This window comes from Sus scrofa, chromosome 7, assembly GCF_000003025.6.
Source record: "Sus scrofa isolate TJ Tabasco breed Duroc chromosome 7, Sscrofa11.1, whole genome shotgun sequence".
Taxonomy (NCBI): domain Eukaryota; kingdom Metazoa; phylum Chordata; class Mammalia; order Artiodactyla; family Suidae; genus Sus; species Sus scrofa.
In genome coordinates, this window is record NC_010449.5 from 48,514,122 (window position 1) to 48,534,674 (window position 20,553).

Genomic DNA, 20,553 nt, shown 5'->3' on the forward strand with positions numbered 1-20,553 from the left:
CTTTTAAAATCTTTTCATTTTTCTGCAGTGCATCATGCTAAATTCCCTTAAATGTGTCTTCCAGTTCACCAGTGTTCTCTTCACTTGTGTCTAACGTATTATTTGATCTGTCTGTTGTGATTTTTTACTTCCATGGTAATGTTTAATTTCTAGACGCACTATTTGGTTCTTTACCATATGTGTGTTCATTTTTCAACAGTATTCTTTAAGTTGAATCTCCAACATTTTAAAATATCTTTACCGATTTAAAATGTACTTACAGCTTTTTGAAGATTGCTGTTTCATTTTGTGTTATTCCTGAAGTTCCAATCTCCCTGACTATTTTGGGTCACTGTTGAATATTTCTTCTTGTGTGTTGTCATTTTTTAAAAATAGCATTCAAGATTATTGTGGCTTCTTTCCTCTGTAGGGTACCTTTAATTGTCCAGAGCAGTTTTGCTCTTGTTTTGCTTGTATCCAGGGATGTCACCAACATGGAACCTATTTTCGCATTAATTTCTTTTTAAAAAATTTTTCATTAAGTTGATAAGTTGACTTCCTTAAATTTCTGCTGTACAGCAAAGTGACCTTGCCAGTCATACACACACGTTCTTTTTCATTAATTTCTTAACTCTCGAGTTCTTGAACCATCTGGCAACATAAATTGAGCCCTCGCGTATTTCAGGCACTGGCCCTGTTTTGCATTCTAAGGGGGCAACTTTTTACTTCATTTAATCAAGAGCCCAGGCAGAGGCTGACAAGTCTCCTTGTTTCCTGTGCTCATGAGCAGATTTTTTTTCTCCATTTCCTACTTTCACTTAGAGAATAGTCCTGTAAAGCCCCCACCTTTATGTAGACATCCTTTCCACACCACCTCTTCTGTTCTAACTCGGTAGAAACTTCCTGCCCCAACTCCCCTGGAGCAGCTCCATGACCAGCTCTTCTGCTTACCTCTGTGATTCTCAATCCTTTCTCTGTTTCTGGCACCTGGACATTTACCTTGCTCTCTTGCAAGCTAAGCTGCACACATTATGGAAAAAAAAAAGTCATATTTTATCCAGCATTTCTAGGTGTTCCTAATGGGCGTCTTGTCCCATTTTCTAAGCTTGCCTTCTTGCCAAGTCTGGGAAATGCTGCCTGTCTTGACTTCTTAATCAAGGGCTTTGCACTAGGGTTGAGCTCTGTGGGGGATACATCTTAGCAAACAGGAGCAAAGCCCCTTCCCACCTGCCCTCTTTAGCAGTTTTCTGGAGGAAAATTGCTGTTAAGAGAGAAAAGGGTCTCCTTTCGGTTCGAAATTTATTACAGGTGACACAAAGGATGTAGAAATTCCCAGCCATAAATGTTAGATTCATAGGAGAATGCCTTCTTTTTATAGTTTCATTGAATCCATAGTTTTCACGGAATCACAGGAGCAGGCACCATCCTGGGGGAAAAAAAATCCAAAACACCAAGTCAGGCCAATACCCAGGCTGAAATTACACAAATGCTGCAGAGAAATGCTCTTCAGTCTGCTTTTCCTGAGCATGAAGTGGGAACATTGTGTCCGTACTCCGTCTCGGCACATTATTTCAGAGTTGGAAAGATCGCTCTATTATGGCATACGGGAAAGCTTTAATAGGAACACTTTATAACCGAGTTTTGCTAATCCAGTTCGAGGTTTGTTATCATTTGTTCTCATCAGATTTTGGAGTTGTTGGCGGAAGGGAAGATGAAACCTTGAAGGGGGTTGGTGGAAATGAAATTCATAGAGCTTGTCTTCTGTCCAGAGATGCATGCATGCAGCAATCCTGAAAGTTAAACCCCTAAATCGTATCTTTTTTTTTTTCTGCTCTGTTTTGATCAATATCAGATGGCCACACTTTGAGCAGTTAAAAATGCATAAGGTTATGAACATGTGGACATTCCCTTTGGCCTCATAGACTGGACAGCTACATTTGTCATGGCTGAGCATGGCATGAGAGGGACACAGAAGTGTCATGAGGTAGGGGGAAAAAACAATTCAGCATCCAGTTCCTGCCCTTCCCTAAGCTATAGACTCCTGTGCCGTGGAATCAGCCATGGCCCTGGAGCTAGAGGGGGCCAGGGTTCTCCTCCTGGCTGTGTGTATGCAGGACGTGTTGCAGAGGGAAGAGAGTGTGGATCCCAGGCTGTGCATCCTGTAGGCGAGATGCCCACCTGAGCCTCAGGCTTGGCTCCTTCGGCACCTGCTGTGTTGGTGCTCCCAGCTCCCACTTCCTGCAGAGCTGAGTCCAGATGCCTAGCCCAGATTCAGCGCCCTGCCTTCTCCAGATGCCCTCTGCTTGCCCAGCCCACCTCCCTCTCTTCATCTCCGCTCCGCTGCACCTTCACCCCTCCTGCCCTTCACTCTGGAATTGGCCTCTGCTTCCTTCCTCCAGACCATTAAACACCCTCCTGCTCTTTAGCCTTTGAGGCCATTGCAGATGATGCCTCCTTTGCAAAGCTGGCTTTTCCCATTCCCTGGGGCTCACAGTCATCTTTCTCTCCCCTGGGTTCCCATCTGCTTCTCTGGCACCTGTCAGTCACTTTGCACAGACACTTGTAAAGACAGGTTAGGCGTCAGGAGCCCTGTGTCTGGGGCCGATTCTGCCACTAACTTTCCATGTGGCTTTGAAAAGTTATGGCACTCGACCTTGTTTTTCCAGTTGGTTAAATTGAGGTGCTTGGCCTGGGTACTCCTTATGGTCTCATTGGCCCTGACCCTAATGAGTGTTTTCTTCTCCCAGACTGTGGGCTCTGCCAGGGCAGCACCCGCATCTTTTGCTGTGATACCTTGCATAATGTCCTGTGCACACCAGGGCTCAGATGACTTGTGTGGGGCTGAATCCCTGCAGAAGCGTCAGTGCCTGCAGAATGCCTGCAGAGACACGAGACACATGCACAGGATGGGTGTCAGGTAGGTGACAGGGAGGGGCCAGTCTGGGCTGAGAGGAATGTGTGATAAGGGACCTCAGAGGACACCCCCATTAAGTCTGAGTGGACAATTCCAACCTCTGGCCTTCAGGGCGTCCTCATGGAATCAGTTTATAAACTTTCCTTTTATTTAAAAAAGAGATGAATAATGAACTCTGCAAACCACTTGCTATTTTCCTTCTGAGGCATAATCCAGGCAGAGGCAGGAACTCCTGGATTTAATGAGGACCCCTGAAAGCATGTGATTGAGGACAGAGTTTTCTACAGTGGGAAGCTAAAAGTCTTTGAGGAGATTGGAAATGTAAAAGTAGAGAGGCCAAAATGCTGCTTTAGGCACCACGGTGTCTTGTCCTGTAGAATGGAGTCATTAAAAAAAAAAAAAAAAAAAAGCTTTTGTAGTCCTCCTTCATCACCTCTAGGAGGCGCTGTGAGGAATCAACCGGCAGACCACAGACTAACAGATTCCCACTGCCACAGCTGTTCTGAAAGTGACAGCTGTCATTTGGGAGACACTTCATTCAATGCTGTGCATGAGCTTGCTAGCTGACCCATTGTTACAGGTGAGGAAGGTGAGTTTGGGGGCTGTAGGTAACCTCCCGGAGGTCTCGGAGTTAGTGATGGGCGGGGCTGGAATCGGTGTGCCCCCATCACCCAGCTCAACCTCTCGCAAAACCCAGCCCCTTTGCTTTCTTTTTTACCCCTTTTTTAAAAAAATGTAAGTATAGTTGATTCACAGTGTTGTGTTTCAGGTGTACAGCAAAGTGATTCAGTCATAGATACATATATGTATACATATATATTCATATCCATGCATGTGTATATATATATTAGTTTCCAGATTCTTTTCTCTTATAGGTTATCACAAAATGTTGAGTAGATTTCCCTGTGCTATACAGTAGGCCCTTGCTGGATATCTTTTATTTTTTTGTCTTTTTAGGGCCGTACCTGCAGCAGCAGATGGAAGTTCCCAGGCTAGGGGTCGAATCAGAGCTGTAGTCGCCAGCCTGTACCACAGCCATGGCAGCACAGGATACGAACCTCATCTTCCACCCACACCACAGCTCACGGCAATGCTGGATCCTTAACCCACTGAGCGAGGCCAGGGATCGAGCCCATGTCCTCATGGATACCAGTCAGGTTTGTTAACTGCTGAGCTACGACGGGAACTCCTGGTTGTCTATTTTATACATAGCAGTGTGGATGTGTTAATCCCGAACTTGTAATGTAACCCTCGCCCCAGTTCCCCCCTTGGTAACCACAAGTTTATTTTCTATGTCTGTGTGTCTATTTCTTTTTTGTACATAAGTCCATTTATATCATTCTTAAAAAAAATTCCACATATAAGCAATATCATGGGATATTTGTCTTTCTCTGTGCAGCTCACTTCACTTAGCATCATAATCTCTTGGTCCCTCCACGTTGCTGCAAATGCTGACCCTTTACTTTCCAAAGCGGGCTTTTCAACCCCTCAGTCTGAAGGCCCACGTTTCAGAAATACCTGGGTGGTTTAAAAAAACCCTGAGATTCTAGGCTTGTTCCCAGGAATGCTGATTTAATTGATCTGGGATTGGGAGGCCAGATCTCAATATTTTTTAAACCATCCAAGGCAAGCCTCTCCTGTGTAAGAAATACTATAACCAAGGCACAGCCAGAGGCTTGCAGAGCACAGAAAAGGGAACAACTAATTCAAACTCTGGGATCCGTGGGAGGCTGGGGGGAAGAGGGCTGTTTGAGGAGGGCCCTAGAGGGGAACAGGATTTCCAGAGTGTGGGCAGTGAGAGGGCACAGGCCTCTCTGTGGGAAGCAGAAGGGACATAGGAGATGCAGGTAGGGGAGGCCTGGCCCAGGCCGTGGGGCTGAGCTGGGCGGTTGGCTGGGGACTGCTGGGGTCCCAGTGAGGTCCTGAGGGGTCTGAATTCCATGTGCCCAGCTGCCCATGAGCTCCCTGGACGGTCTCTCTGGCCCTGGGGGCCGTGGCTATTACTCAGCAGGTAGCTCCCGGGTGAGTGGGGTGGGCCGCGCCGTCCGCCTCTCGGAACTCTGTGGGGCTTTTCCTGCCCCCAGGAGGGGCTGCAGCCCTGTGTATGGTGCTGCCACCTCCAGGTAGATCCTGTGATTCAGGAGAAACCCGCTGCTTCCAGACGATGTGCTGGGGCTGGGCCTTCCAACACCAGGGCGGGTGGTTATGCTGGCACCTGGGGCTTTCGCCAAATATGTATCAGTTTGAGCGGGGAGCTTAAGGATATTCAGGGCTCTCACGGCTGAGAGCCCCATGGGAGAAGCGGTGTGGATGAGAGAGTGTGTGTATTTGCATGTGTCGGGAGGGGGGTGGGGAGTGGGAGCACGTGTACGTGTGTGAGTTGTGGGAGCGAGGATGTGTGACGGAGAGTTGTGTGTGTGATTGTGGGTCTGCGGTGTGTCTGTGTGAGTGTGTGTGTGTGAGTGCCTTTGTGTAAGGATGTGTCTCTGTGTCCATGTGAATATGTCTGAGTGGATGAGTGTGTTGTGTGAGTGTGAGTCTGTGTGTGTCTCTGCATACTTGCACCTACACGTTCCATGGCAGCTACACTCAGCCCCCAGACGTTTCGTGCTACTACTTCTTTCTTCTCTTGTCACTGAGAAAAGAGCTTGGGCTTCGGCTCTCACCAGATTTGGCTTCAGATGGGGCATCTCTCTCGCTCTCAGTGTCATTCTTCCAGCCTCATTTTCCTCATGTCGCCTCTATAGGTTGAAGAGCCTCTCTGCAGGCTGCTGTGGACCTTCTCTGGAAAGCCCCAGTGCACACAGTAGGTGGTCAGGCTGTAGTGCCTGCCCCACTCAGCCTCCCCTACCAATGCATTTCTTTCACTTGGCGGCGATGCTTTCCCTCCTCCTGGGAAACAGCTGGGTGCTCCTTCCACAGCATCCTTAGCCTGGGCTGTCGTCTACTTGGGCTCCTCCCCCAGGATCAGACCCCAGGCAGTGGATGTCACCCTCTGGATTGTGCAGTTATGTCCCTTCTCCGTTCCCCAGTTTTTTTCATCTGTAAAACAGGAGTGCCCTTCCTACACCACAGCGCTGTTTGTGTGGCCAAAAGAGCTGGCCCGCCAGAGGTCGTGTGCTAGGGGCTGGAGCCCATTACATGGCTAGAGGCCCTGGAGATCTGCTTTTCCATTGAACCTTCCCCTTTTGCTCCTTATTCCTCTCTGCCTTTTACTGGCAATTGTTGAAAATCTACATGGAGTTTCGCTACGGTGATTAATCGTCATATGCACACGTGCCAGGCATGTGTCGTGCATCCATTTGTCCCGGGGACATGGGGGAGGCACACGCCTACCCCCCAGCATTCATAATCCCCTAAATTTTGGTCCTTATAAAAAAATGGCTCGGGTTTAGCACATCGCTTATATTTCCTTTATTCACTTCAGGAAACACGGGGCTTGGTTTTTCCAAGTCCTTTTTGGACCTGGGATTGATAAAATTTTAGCCATGCCACATAGTGTCGAAAGATGAGACAGGAAAGTGGTGTCTTGGTTTGGGGGAGGCGTGGGGGGCGGGGCACAGCGTGGGGTGGGGCTGCAAATCCAGTTCTGCTTCTCGTTGCTGCCTTCAGTTCTCCAAGGCTGTTTCCCCATCTGTTGGAGAGCAATAGTAAGACTGTTAATAAGAATTCCAGAAGAGTACCTCCGAAAGGGCTTTGTTTCACCAAAACTGCAAAATAGGATGTGCATGAGTTGGAGTGGCTCTTCCCTTAATTACATTCATTTGTCCTCCACTCTGCTTTCTGTGCCTGTTTATTTCCTTGAAGATCAAGTGTGGCAGGTTGTCCCCACCTTCAATAAATCAGAACATCCTGACACACAGTGCTTCCATCTGCCGGATCGGGCGGCTGGGGCAGGGCAGGGAGAGCTGTGTGGGGAAATGTGGGCTTCCTGGTGACTTGTTCTGGGTGGGAACAGAGCCTCCTGGGGCTCCATTGCCCTTTCCACACAAGAACCTCCAAACCACTGGTCTCTGCATGTCCCTGCCGCAGACATTTGCAGAGAGACCTCATTAGTGCGTTCAGATGCCCGTTGGGAGGGCTCCCCTCAGGATGGAGAGCGAACTCATGGTCCAGAGCAGCTGAAATTTAACCCAAAGAAAAGAGACTGTTTCCCTCGAAAACAGGCTGGCTGTATGCGGGCTGAGTCGGCTTTGAAATCAATAAGTCAATCGTCAAAATGCCTTTTCTAAGCAGGCGTGACGGGGGAGGCTAACGTGTAATTGGAGGTTTCCTTATAAACCCCAGAACCTGGGTGCACGTTTATCCATGATGAGATTAACTTTTTCTTGTGAAACTGTTAAGCTTTTGGTTTGATGTTTTTAATTTTCCCATCCAGGGGTCATTAATGTAGGTTTTTCTTTCCATTTCAAAATAAGGTTAATTATTGTTTGGTGATGACAAAATAACATGTGCTCATGGTAGGAATTTTGGGAGAGAAGGGAAATTATAAAGAAAATATTAAAGTTGCCTATAAAAAATGAGAACTGTAGTTGAATAGGAAGGGGCAAGAAGGAGTTTTCTGGGGCAGGGGAACATTCTAGATCTTCGTAGGGGTTTGGGGTGTAACACAGGCATATGCATTTGCCAGAACTTCAGCAAATGCACACTTAGGTTTTGTGCATTTCACTATATATAAATCTGACATTAAAAGAGAAACTCTAAGCAATTGTTGAACTTGAGTTATTTATACGCATGGTGAAATCTTTAGGGGAAAGTGTACAGATGTTTGCAGTTTAATTTGAAATGCATTAAAAATAAGATGGCTTGATGAAAGATAGATGGATAGATATGAAATAAAGCAAATATAGTAAAATGTTAATGGTGAAATCCAGATGGTGGCTATGTGAGTGTTCACTATAAAACTCTTTGAACTTTGCTGTGTGTTTGAAAATTTGCACCATAAAATATTGAGAAACAAAGATTACTAATTCAGAAAGAAAAATCCCAATTTACACTCCAAACCTAACCACCATTAACATTTTGGTGGATTTCATTTTCTTTCCGTTTCATTTCCAAAAAATATATACTTTTATATTAAGATCTTACTATGTATACAGATTTATTTTCATATTTTCTTCATGCAGTATTGTACCACTGTTTTCTTTTGTCACAGAGTCTTCAATGTGTCATTTGATACCCAAGGTACAATTTACATGGAGTAAACTTTACACATTTTAGTGCTCAGTTCTCTGAGTTTTGACAAATGCCTACACGCACGTAACCACCATTCCCATCAAGATGTGGATGAGTTCCGTCATCCAGAACAATTTCTCTGTGTCCTTTTGCCAACACCTTGCCTTCCATCCAGCCCCTGGCAGCCGCAGGTCTGTTTTCCAGAATACCATAAAAGTGGAACCATAAAAGGTAGCCTTTTAAGTCTGGCTTCTTTCACTCAAGCGCAAACATTTGAGATTCATTCAGGTCATTGTATGTACTAGTCATTTGTTACTTTTTTTTTTGTCTTTTGTCTTTTTAGGGCCTCACCCATGGCATATGGTGTATGGAGGTTCCCAGGCTAGGAGTCAAATGGGAGCTACAGCTGCCAACCTACACCACAGCCACAGCCACGCCAGATCCGAGCTGCATCTGTTACCTACACCACAGCTCACAGCAATGCCGGATCCTTAACCCACTGAGCAGGGCCAGGGATCGAACCCACAACCTCATGGTTCCTAGTCAGATTCATTTCCGCCGCGCCACGACAGGAACTCCTCATTTTGTTCCTTTTTATTGATGAGCAGTATTCCATTGTAAAGACATACGTTAACATAACTTTAATGTGCGTAAGAAGTCATCGTATATCATAACCCATTTTATTTATTTATTCTCCTCTTATTTGTATATTTAAGATCCCCCCCGACTGTTATAAATGCCATTGTAATGAACATCTTGATGCAAAACCATTGTCATTAATAATTTCTTATTGATCCCTGGGAAAGGAATGACAGTGTTGTAAGTATTTTTAAAGCATTTACTATATTTTAAGCATTTAAAAGTTTTTCCTTGCATATCTTTACGTGGTTCATAAGCAGCCTGACTTCAAACTCCGGTGTGTTGATAATCGTCTTTTCTCCCTCTCTCTCTCTTTCAATCTCGTCACCCCATAGAACTGACTCGAAGGGTTAGTATCATCAGTGAGCCTTTGACACTCTAAATCATGGAGACCAGTCAGGACACTTCCCTCTTCTTGGTGAAGATCTTAGAGGAGCTGGACAGCAAACAAAATACAGTTTCCTACCAGGACCTGTGCAAATCCCTGTGCGCCCGCTTTGACCTGTCCCAGCTCGCCAAACTGAGAAGCGTGCTCTTCTACACGGCTTGCCTCGACCCCAATTTCCCAGCCACGTTGTTCAAAGACAAGATGAAATGCACCGTCAACAACCAGCAATCGAAGAAGATCATGGTGGCGGCAGATATCGTGACGATATTCAACCTGATCCAGATGAATGGGGGCGCCGCCAAGGAGAAGCTGCCCAGCGGCCGGCAGAAGGCGCGCAAGAAGGAGGCGTCCTTTGACTCGTGCCGCTCGGACACGGAGATCTGCGGCGCCGCCGAGTGTGAGGCCCTGGACTGCGAAATGAACGACAGGCCCTTCAGCCGGGGCTACCCGCCCCGCCAGTCGTCCAAGTGCCGGAAGATGGACTGCAAGGACTGCCCGCAGTTCGTACCTGCCTCCGAGCCCAACTTCCTGCTGGGGGTGAGCAAAGAGGGGAAGCACCGGGCGGCTTCCCTGGACAGGCTGCAGGCTCTGGCCCCGTACTCGGTGGCCAGCCCTCAGCCGTGCGAGATGCAGAGAACGTACTTCCCCATGAACATCGAGAACGAATCCATGTCCGATCAGGACTCCCTGCCCCTCGCCCAGGGCATCAAGGAGACTTTCATTGCTAACGAGGAGCCCTTCGTGGTCCAGTCCTGTGTCCAGAAAAGGAACATCTTCAAAGAGGATTTTCACAACCTGATGGCCGTGTCCCCGGGGTTGGCCGGCCCCGCTACCAAGGCAGAGGGCGAGCACGGGGAACCCCAGGGCCGCAAGGAGGCCCACAAAACGCCCTTCCCTAATCACAGCTTCGAGATGCCCTACAACAGCCAGTACCTGAATCCTGTGTACTCCCCTGTTCCTGACAAGAGGCGGGCAAAGCACGAAAGCTTAGATGACCTTCAAGCCTCCACGTATTTTGGACCCACTCCAGTGATGGGGACCCAAGAGGCCAGGCGCTGTCCAGGAAGGCCCAGCAAGCAGACTCCCTGGCCGGCTAAAAGCTGGAGCCTAAACACGGAAGAAGTCCCTGACTTTGAACGGTCCTTCTTCAATAGGAATCCCTCCGAGGAGAAGCTCCGCTATCCAAATTCCAGCAGCCAGACCCCCAGTTTCCCAACCCCAGACAGGCGCCCAGCTTACCTCACGCCACAGGACCAACAGCCAATTCTCCCTGTCGGCTATGCGGCCAAACCAAACGGACTCAAGTCTAAAGAGATCTCGTCCCCCGTTGACCTGGAGAAGCATGAACCGGTCAAAAAGTTTAAAGACAAGAGCATTAGCTGTACCAGCGGACAGCTCAGCTCAGACACCAGTAGCGTGGGCACCCAGACCGAGCAGCATGTGCTGGAGCCCAAGAAATGCAAGGACTTGTGCGCCTCCGGGCAGGGCAAGTTCAGCGACAGGCACACCATGAAGCAGTCAGATGACGATTCAGAAGTCGTCAGCGATGACATCAGCGACATTTTCCGGTTTCTCGATGACATGAGCATCAGTGGCTCGACGGGAGTGATACAGTCATCCTGCTACAACAGCACAGGGTCCTTGTCTCAGCTTCACAAGTCGGACTGTGACAGTTCACCAGAGCACAACCGAGCCAAAATCGCCAACGGGCTCCCCAGCAGCAAAGGAGAAAAGGGCAACCGGCCTGAAAATGGCCACCACTCAGAAGAGGAGTTGAAGACCAGTGTGTGCAAACTGGTGCTCAGGATTGGCGAAATTGAACGGAAGCTCGAATCGCTCTCTGGTGTCCGCGAGGAAATCTCCCAGGTCCTGGGCAAGCTCAATAAATTGGATCAGAAAATGCAGCAGCCTGAGAAGGTGAGTGTGCAGATAGATCTGAATTCCTTGACCAGCGAGGCTCCCTCCGATGAGAGCGCCTCTCCTCGGATGTTCCGGGCACACAATGGCCCCCACGGACCCAAACTGGAGAACAGTGCCGACTGGTGCTGCTCGGATGCCAGCGGAAGCAACAGTGAAAGCCTTCGTGTCCAGGCCTTAAAAAAAAGCCTCTTCACCAGGCCCTCCTCCAGGTCCCTGACGGAGGAGAACAGTGCCACGGAATCCAAAATCGCCAGCATCTCCAACTCGCCCAGGGACTGGCGCACCATCACGTACCCCAACCGTGTGGGCGTCGGCGAGGAGGAGATCAAGGACAGAGGCCCCGGAGACAGTACGGACTGGCATCGAAAATCTAAAGAGGTAATGATGTAAGCCAAGGCCGAAACCGTGCTGTAGCCCTGCTCTCTTCCAAGTGTTGAAGCAAGAGGCCTTCCCTCCGTGGGCCCGCGTTGTCAGGCTTCTCACATTAGCGCAGAAAGGACAGCAGGTGCTGGTTGTTGGTTTCGCCCAGCTGTCAGTCAGCTGGGAGGAGCCTGTGCTCCTGGGTTGCCACGGACAGGGGAAAGTGTGGTTCAGATACTGGACAGGTGGTGGAGACCCGATTTTCCTAGAATCAGGAGAGGGTCAGAGCAGACAAGTATCACGATCCAGCCTTTCTGAAAGAGCAGGATGCAGGCAAAAAGATGAGGGATGACTTGAAAGCAAGCTTCTATGTTCCTTTCACATGATTCGTGGCAAGGGGATGCTCCTTTTTAAAAGTTCAAGTCTTTTTTTTTTTTTTTTTTTTTCCTTTTAAGATCCAGAGATGATTAGTAAGAAAAGCAGATAAATCAGGAAATTGTTCACAGTTCCACCACCCCAGGATGGCAGCTCTTAATATGACGTCTTCCTTTGCTTTTGAGTTTTTTGGTACATAGTTGGGTGGGAGCTTGAGCGTTTTTGTATCTCTGTAGCCAGCATCTTTCTGTCGCTGCCAGAGTGAGTGTACACACGTGTGCTCACGGTCTTATGTCCCCCTGCAGCAAGGAGGACTGTTGCAGTAGTACTGGTGGCTTCTTTTCTTCACTCGAAGTAGGTTACAGTGAACCCTTTCTGGCCAAAGTGTTGCCATTTCAATTTGTTGCTCATCTCAATTCCCTTCTCTGACTCCAAAGGTCAGCAGACAGATTGGGGCCTCCTGAGGTCTCAGAGGACCAGTCATCAGAGGGCGTGAAGAGGGTGTGGCTGCAGACAAACACTCAGAGCCAGAGCAGGAGGCTGAGTCCCTTGAATGATGCCAAGGAGGAAAACCTTGGGAAATGGGGCCCTAAGAAAGTTGTCATGGTCCAAAGCAGGGGAAAAGGGTAACTCAGATGTGATTTTTTTTTTCTGGTTCCCATGGAACTTCTGGTACCCAGGCCAGCCACCAGTCTCTTCTCTAGTCACTTACAACACGTGGTGTTGGACAGAAACCCGGGTCAAATGTGTGCTGATGCTCAGACGAGATGCCTGGCTGTGGGCTCTCTGTTCTGGCTCCACTGTTATGTCTCTTAGCTGCCAGAGTCTCATCAGGTTTTTGGAACCAGGGTCTTAGGTAGTTTTGAAAAGTGGCTGTTTAGAGCACCCTGGTGGTTTGGGACTTCTATAGAAATATCAAGTTTTAAGGCATTCCCACTGTCACATAGTGGGATTGGTGGTGTCTCTGTAGCACCAGGACGCAGATTTGATCCCCGGTCCTGCGCAGTGGGTTAAAGGATCCGGTGTGTTGCAGCTGAGGCAAAGTTTTGGATGTGATCCCTGGTCTGGGAACTTCCTTATGCCATGGGGTGGCCAAGGAAGAAAGAAAGAAAAAAGAAATATCGACTTAAACGGAACTAGCCATGCGTTCAATCTATAAAAGGTCAAAGCCTCTAGAAACCAACAGAAATAGCCAAAAGCTTGAGAAATATCCCTTGAGATGGGCAGCTCAAAGTTCCTGGTGTTTGGGGTGAGCTGTCTTCATTTCGTCTCCTTCTGGGACCCTGTTTCTCCTTCCCGGCGTCTGGCCCTCGCCCCCTCCCGGCCGATGTGCCCCATGGTGGTGACCAACCCTGGTCCCCTCCCGAGCTTCGCTCCCAGATGTCACACTGCCGAAGGCCAGCTCCCCCAGCTGTGGCCACGTGCTGAAATTGATAGACTTTCTGTTCCTTCAAAGCCAGTCTTCCCTCTCTTGACCCCATTCTGGGGTCACCATCCTGGCGATGCTCCAAACTGGGGCCCCTCTCATCTTTGAGTTCCCTCATTGGCCCTCACCTCTGGTGTGGTTCCTCGACCCCGCGGATGTATCTTTGGTGTATGTTTCTTTCCATTTAGATCCATCCTCCCGGTCCCCCCAGTCCATCCTCCTAACACCTCCTGCTTTGGATTTGGGGGCACACTGTAACCGCTTTCTTTCTCTTACCCCCCCACCCCCCCCACCCCCAACCACTTCCATCTCATCTCCTCGACTGGACCGCTGCTACGTCCACTGTCCTAAAACTCCACCCTGGCGGTGCCCGGTACCTCCTGGCCCCAGTTCCTCCTGGGCTCTGGGGCTCAGCCCAAAGTTTCAAAAAGTTCCTCAGCCTGCCCCGTCAAGCCCTATGAACGTCATGTGCTTGTCCCCAACAGGAGGGCTCAGTGCACCCAGACTGGGTCCTGCTCCAACCTGATATGTCTCCCCATTTATCCTAAAAATACCATCCTTGGCTCCTGGTCATGCATTCAGCAAACACTGATGGAGCGTCTGGGATGGCCAGGCCCCCTCCCTCTATCAAACCTTTCTTCACGGGATTTCTCCATCACGAGTGCTTGTCCACCTCCTTTGTGTTGATCTAGGCCCCGTGTCTCCTTCCAAGGCCTCTTAACTCCTGAGCCTCCAAAAGCTTCCTGAGGAATTATTACTGGTCTCCCAGTCTTTAATCTTCTGTTCAGATACAAACTTTTATTTGAAAAATACCTTAGGAGTTCCTGCCGTGGCGCAGCGGAAATGAATCCGACAGGGAACCATGAGGTTGTAGGTTCAGTCCCTGGCCTCGCTCAGTGGGTTAAGGATCCGCCGTTGCCGTGAGCTGTGGTGTAGGTTGCAGACGTGGCTCAGATCTGGCGTGGCTGTGACTGCGGTATAAGCCGGCGGCTACAGCTCTGATTAGACCCCCTAGCCTGGGAACCTCTGTATGTTGAGGGTGCAGCCCCAGAAAAGACAAAGGACCAAAAAAATAAAATAAAAATAAAAATGAAAATAAAAATACCTTGGGTAAACATACCTACTGCCTTGCTACAACACGTACACCTCCATGGTAGGAACAGAGAGGCAGGCGTGCACAGCAGGTCCCTTTCCATCTCAGAAGCAAGAACAAGTTTAAATCCTGGCTCCACCACTTCCTGGCTGTGGGACATGGGGCTGGTCTCTTAACTTCTTGGACCTGAGTTTCCACATCCGCAGTGGGGATGATAATGTTACAAACTTGCAGTGTTCTGGAGAAGCTGAAATGAGATATCATGTGTTCAGCACTGAGCAGAGCAGTGGACACACAGTCTGCCCTCGATTAGTGGTAGTGATGCTGCCCTGTCGTTTGTATTGACGGTGCGGGCCCTGTGTGCTGCGGGAGACTCTGAGTGTTGGCAGAGGTGAGGAGCCAAATGAGTAAAATCGGTGATGCCTTTGAGAAGACACTTGGGTTTGATGGGCTAGAAAATAAGAGGGAGACTCACTTTCTCTCCTCCCCCCCTTTTTTCTTTTCTTTTGCTTTTAAGGGCTGCACCTGTGGTTTATGAAAGTTCCCAGGCTAAGAGTCGAATCAGAACTACAGCTGCCGGCCTACACCACAGCCGAAGCAACGCCAGATCCGAGCCACATCTGAGATCTACACCACAGCTCACGTCAACACCAGACCCTTTAACCCACGAAGCGAGGCCAGGGATCAAACCCACATCCTCATGGGTACTAGTTGGATTAGTTTCTGCTGTGCCATGATGGGAAGTCCTGAGCCTCACTTTCTTATTTGGGTTTGGCCAAGCTGACCGCACTTCCTCTGTGTCCGTATCTGCAGTCTTGATGGTTTGGAAGCGCTAAATGTTACCCTGTATTTGGGCAAGAGCTGACGGGTGGGGTTTGCCAGTGGGCGAGCAGAGGGTGGTGCTTCTACTCCCTAGGTCCACCCTCACCCTCACCCTCACGCAGGTTAGCTCACCAGGTGCTCTCACAGACACGCTGAGCTCACTCTCCTGACACCGAACTCAGAACTCACTCTCCTCTTGACTTATCGATACTCACCTCCCCTCCTCGTGTGCCCTTTTCCTCTCTCTCTGGCTCACACCCATGACTCCTTCTGCCCTCTGCATCACGTACGTGATCATGGCCTTGGTGTCCATCCCTTTGATGAATGTTGGAACGCCTCCTACTTGGCAGCATGACTTTTCTGGAGTGGGGGATCCAAAGGCGGTCACCGCAGTCTGGACCTTTGAGGAACTCACAGTCCAGTGAAGGAGACAGACAGACGGATGGATAGGCAGTTACAGTTCGGTGGTACAGTGCTGGCTGTGGGCTTTGCACATGGTCTGAAGGGGTGCCCTAGCTGGGCGCTGACCCAGTCTTGGTGGGTGAAGGAGTGCTTCCTGGAGGAAGTGACACCTATGGGGAGATGTGAGGGCCTGGTTCGAAAGGATCAGGAGTTCCCAGTTGTATCTGGGTGCACGTCCCCAGAGAGCCTCCTGGTTCGGAACTCAAGGGCCGAGACTGTAAATCCTGGCCAGCTCTGCTGGGCACCTTCCCGTCTGGTGTCCAGACCGTTCCCTTGTCTTGAAGGCCATGCACATGTCTCTGAAAATCACCAGAGGCTCCCAATACATATTCTGGGGCTTGGCCTCCTCCCTCTTGGAAAGCAGCATGGCCTCAGTGCTTTCAGCCTCTCCTTGGGGAAAAGATTCATATCTTTCACTCCTCAGTATGAGGTACAAAGTGGCAAGAGTAAGAGAGGGCAGCAGCAGGCGGTGTTTAGGCAAAGACTCTCTGAAGCCAGATGATCCGGTTTAAATTCAAGCTCCACCGGGTAGCAGCTCTGCCCCCTGGGGTAAATGACAGTCTTTCCGGGCGCCGTTTCCTTACCTGAACACTGAGTGTTAATCATAGTAGTACTGGTGCGGGGATTAGATAAAATAATCTCTTCCTGGCACAGAAGTGGTGGGTCGCATTAGTGCTATTAAGAGCGCACGCTTTTCCTAGAGAATTTCCCCCAGTGCAGATAAACTTTCTCCATGCTCGTGAATAGCTGTATTTTGCTCCCTGGGCAGAGCCTAGCGGTAAAAAGCTGGTGTCTACCCCGTGGCGCTGTGACATCCTATGGCATCTGGGCTGCTTTCCGGACTTCTCTGTGCCCCTCTGCAGGCAGACAGGCAGTACGACCTCCCCCCACAGCACCGGCTGCCCAAGCAGCCCCAAGACGGCTTCCTGGTGGAGCAGGTGTTCAGCCCACACCCCTACCCCGCCTCCCTCAAGGCCCACATGAAGAACAACCCCCTGTACACGGACATGCGGCTGACGGAGCTGGCAGAGGTGAAGCGGGGCCAGCCTTCCTGGACCATCGAGGAGTACGCACGCAATGCCGGTGACAAGGGCAAGCTGACGGCTTTGGACCTGCAGGTGAGACTCACTGCCCTGGGCGCGGGGGTGCCGGGGGCGGGGGGGGGGGGAGCCCAGCCACACCCTTGGCAGATGCAGGCCTGGATGGCAGATGCCCTAGACCAGCCCACCCCCTCACCCTTCAGCTCCCTGGGTCCCCACCATGGAATTCTGAACCTGAATACATCGTAGGGCAGAGATTTTTAACAAGGGGATGACCCTTCAGCTTGCTGGTTCGTGAACACTGAGCAGTGGGAATGCTTCACTGATTGATCGCCTTTGGCCCCCTGATTTGCTAAGGATGCGTTTAAGACTCCGTACCAAGTACAGATTCTCGTATTTGCTCACAAGACCTGAGCCCAACTGTTTAATGAAATACAAGCTGATCTCTCCTTCCATATGTAGCACGTGGGATAAGCATATTTGTGGGAGCCAAGCTATGGATTATGTTTCCATATGGAGCAGTCCCAGGTAAGCGCCACCCCCGGAAGCCCTGTGAATTACAGTTGTGGCTGGAGGGTGTGTTTGCTGTTCGACCGCAGGCAGGGCTGGGTTTTGGCCGCACTTTCTTTTTGGTGGGCGGCGCCACCTGGTTCCATTCATACTGCATCCATCTGTGTCTGTATCACCTCTGGAGCATGGGGAGCAGCCTGTACCCCCACCTGCTGGTTAGCTTTGAGGGCAGTGAGGCCCTTATCCTAACACCGCCGGTTATGTACTGGTCCCAGAATGTCGGCACCACTTAGAGGGCAGGAAGAGAGATATCAGTGGGAGCTGGCATGGCTGTGGCCTTGCTCTAAAGTGGAGGGAGGTGCAAGGCAGTGGTGAGAAAAGAAATGCGTTTTCCTGCAGTGCAGGGTTCTACTCCAGGGCTCCTTTAGCTGTTCCTTGGCCTGGAACATTCACCTGTTTGAGCTTTGATTCCTTCATCTGTTAAATGGCCATCGTAATATCTAACTTGCAGTGTCATTGTGAGAGATGAAAATAATGAATTTAAAAGTCCCTGGCCTTAGACTTCCTGCTGTGGCTCAGCGTGTCACAAGCCCGACGAGTATCCAGGAGGATGCGGGTTCGATCCCTGGCCTCTCTCAGTGGGTTAAAGATGTGGCTGTGGCGTGGGCCGGCAGCTGCAGGTCTGATTCGACCCCTAACCTGGGAACTTCCATATGTGGCAGGTGCAGGCTTAAAAAACAATAAATAAATAAATAAATAAAGTCCCTGACATTAATTACACACTGAAAAGGCATTTGGGGGCTGATGAAATGATGCTGGAAGCAGTCAACTCTGCACCGTGATTTTGACAGCACTCTCTCCTATGAGGCACCGTGGCCTGCCGGCAGGAGTTATGATGTTTATTTAAAGTTTACGAATGAGAAAAACCGAAGCTCCAAGAAGCCCAGTGACCTGCCCGGGGTCCAACAAGTCTAAATTCACATTGGTCTTTCCGGCAATGTCTCGTGTTCTTCCTCTTCTGTTGCCTTTCCACCGTTTCATTTTTCTGCTGATGAGAATATAGTGGAGCTTCTTGTCACAAAAAAGGATGGCAATGACATTTGCTTATGCTGGGCCCTCCATGCCAGCTGTTACGGGAAGGGCAGCTCTGGCCAGATCCTGAGTCAGCTTTCTAGGTGATATTGGCACCACCCCAGAGGTTCTCCTGGCCCCTGCCTGCCTTGTCCCCATGCCTACTCCATGCCCCTTCCTCTCCAGTCATCGTCCTGCTGGCAGGCAGGCTAGATGAGGATTTGCTTCTCCTGCGGGTGGGTCCCGTGCTTTGCCGTGGGTGCCCCACTGCGATCTGCGGGTATTAAGATGCTATGAGCTGCAGGCGGGTCAGAAAAGGCCTGGAGGTGTGAATGGCTCAACTGGTGAATAATCTGTACTTCACCAATATCATAGGATGACCTTGACAGGGTCAGATTAATTGAATAAGTCATAGATTGGGAAACTTTTTTTTTTTTTTTTTTTTTTAGGGCTGCACCTGCGGCATATGGAGGTTCCCAGGCTAGGGGTCCAATTGGAGCTGTAGCCGCCGGCCTACACCACAGCCACAGCAACACCAGATCCCAGCTGAGTCTGCGACCTACACCACAGCTCACAGCCATGCCAGATCCTTAACCCACTGAGTGAGGCCAGGGATCGAACCTGCAACGTCATGGATGCTAGTCAGATTTGTCTCCACTGAGCCACGACAGGAACCCCCTGGAGAAACATCTTTTTAAAGGAGTTCCTCCTGGGGTGCTGTGGTTTGAGGGTCCAGTGTTGCTGCAGCTGTGGCATGGTTTGCAGCTGAGTCGCAGATTTTGATCCCTGGCCCAGGAACTTCCATGTGCTGTGAGTATGGCCAAAAAAAGAAAAAAAAAAGTTTGGGAGGCAGAGCCTGGGAGGTAACACGTGACTTCAAAGTGCCAGTGTTTATAAGCATAAAGTCTAAGTTGTTAAAAAATAAAAAAGTAGATCTTTGGATTAGAGAGCTTTAGGTGACGTCCCTTAAAAATGCAAAGGGAGTATAACTTGTCACACACACAAATATAACACAGCAGCGAGTTTGATAGTCTTGGGAGGGGGTTTGCAGCAAAGCAGAACAGGCATGAGGAGCTTGATAAAGGCAGAGAGGCCCCACCTATGTGTTGTCACTGCTTTGCAGAGACCCAGGTAGAGCTTAGGGCAGCTTCAGACTCTGGACCATTTTCTTGGGGTCCCTTGGTGTCAAGATATAAATTCACCATGACAGTCATGAGAGGCTACTGCAAAGGTGTTTTCATTGCCAATGTTCAGCAGGCGTAGTTAACAACCCAGGATGCTCTCTACGTCCCTTGAAACTTCGGTATCACCTCTCTGTTCCTGGGTGTCATTAGAGCTTGCAGTTATTGAAAAAAACTAATTAAAAATAGTTTATTTCACAGGCGGAATCCAAGCCCATAAAGCATATATGCTCATGAAAGGAAGCCAATTTCCTTCTGTCTGATGAGCTAGAGGGAACGAGACAAAATCTGATGTGTCTTTTACACAGTTTACCTGCTCACTGAGAAGAAGTGGCTGCTTCAGCCTCCCTGGTCAGAGCCTGTCTCCAAGGTACCTGGGCAGTGAAAGCTGCTCCTTCAGCCTTCTACCTCTGTGACCAGTCCCCCAGCTAAATATGCCCATCTTGGCTGCCTCCCCGCCCCCCTTCTTGAGTGCCCCTTAAATTGCTGAAGCGCTTTCAGGCCCAGGGGAGCAGACTGCTCCCATGTGCCCAGAGAGGGCAAAGCTCTGTTGGGGAGGAAGCTGCAGCCCCAGCATGGGGACACACGCCCTAATTACTGGAGCTGGGCAGCAGCGGAAGTGCTCTGGGCAGCTCAGGGAGAGTGTGGGCCCTGGGACTTAGCAGAGGTGCTGGAGGAGGAGTTTCTTGCAAAGGCTGAACAGAGCATTCATGGAGCATGTCCTTTTTCTCAAGACGGGAGGCCTAGGGGGCCAGCACTGCCTACTGCCCCTCCAGATGACATGAGCAATTTGTCAACAGTCTTTAAATATTATGCTTCATTGGGAGAATTGCAGGGATCCTTATGTCCCGTTCTCTTTTCATTCTGCAACATTGTGCATAATACACTAGAACAGGGGTTGGCAAGCTCTCCTCTAAAGGGCCAGAGAGTAACTACCTTAGGCCGTGCAAGGCTTACAGTCTCCATCCCAGCTGCTCGACTCTGCCGATTACTGTCTTAAGCAGCCCTGGGCAAATTGTAAATGGCTGGACATGGCTGTGTTTTGATAAAACCTTATCGTGGGATGCTGAGATGTGAATGTCAGATGATTTTCACCTATCACTGACTATTGTTTTCCTTTGATTTTTTTTTCCCATTTAAAAATGTGAGGACCATTCTTAACTTGTAGGCTGTACCAAGACAGGTGTTGGGCTGGATT

At 49.7% G+C, this 20,553-nt stretch overlaps 1 protein-coding gene across 2 annotated transcripts in view; it reads left to right on the forward strand.

Moving 5' to 3' along the window:
- Positions 1 to 20,553, forward strand: part of KIAA1024 (KIAA1024 ortholog) — a 38,234-nt gene that overhangs the window by 13,055 nt on the left and 4,626 nt on the right. Inside the window, exons 2-4 of one of the 2 annotated variants that reach the window (XR_001303880.2) lie at positions 9,043 to 11,393; positions 16,417 to 16,671; positions 17,056 to 17,121. Coding sequence is in view for 1 of the 2 variants with exons in the window: in XM_013988990.2 (XP_013844444.1) it covers positions 9,093 to 11,393; positions 16,417 to 16,671 (2,556 nt within the window). In the remaining variant the exon portion in view is untranslated. The remainder of the gene's footprint in view (positions 1 to 9,042; positions 11,394 to 16,416; positions 16,672 to 17,055; positions 17,122 to 20,553) is intronic. The other variant, XM_013988990.2, reaches the window with a different exon arrangement.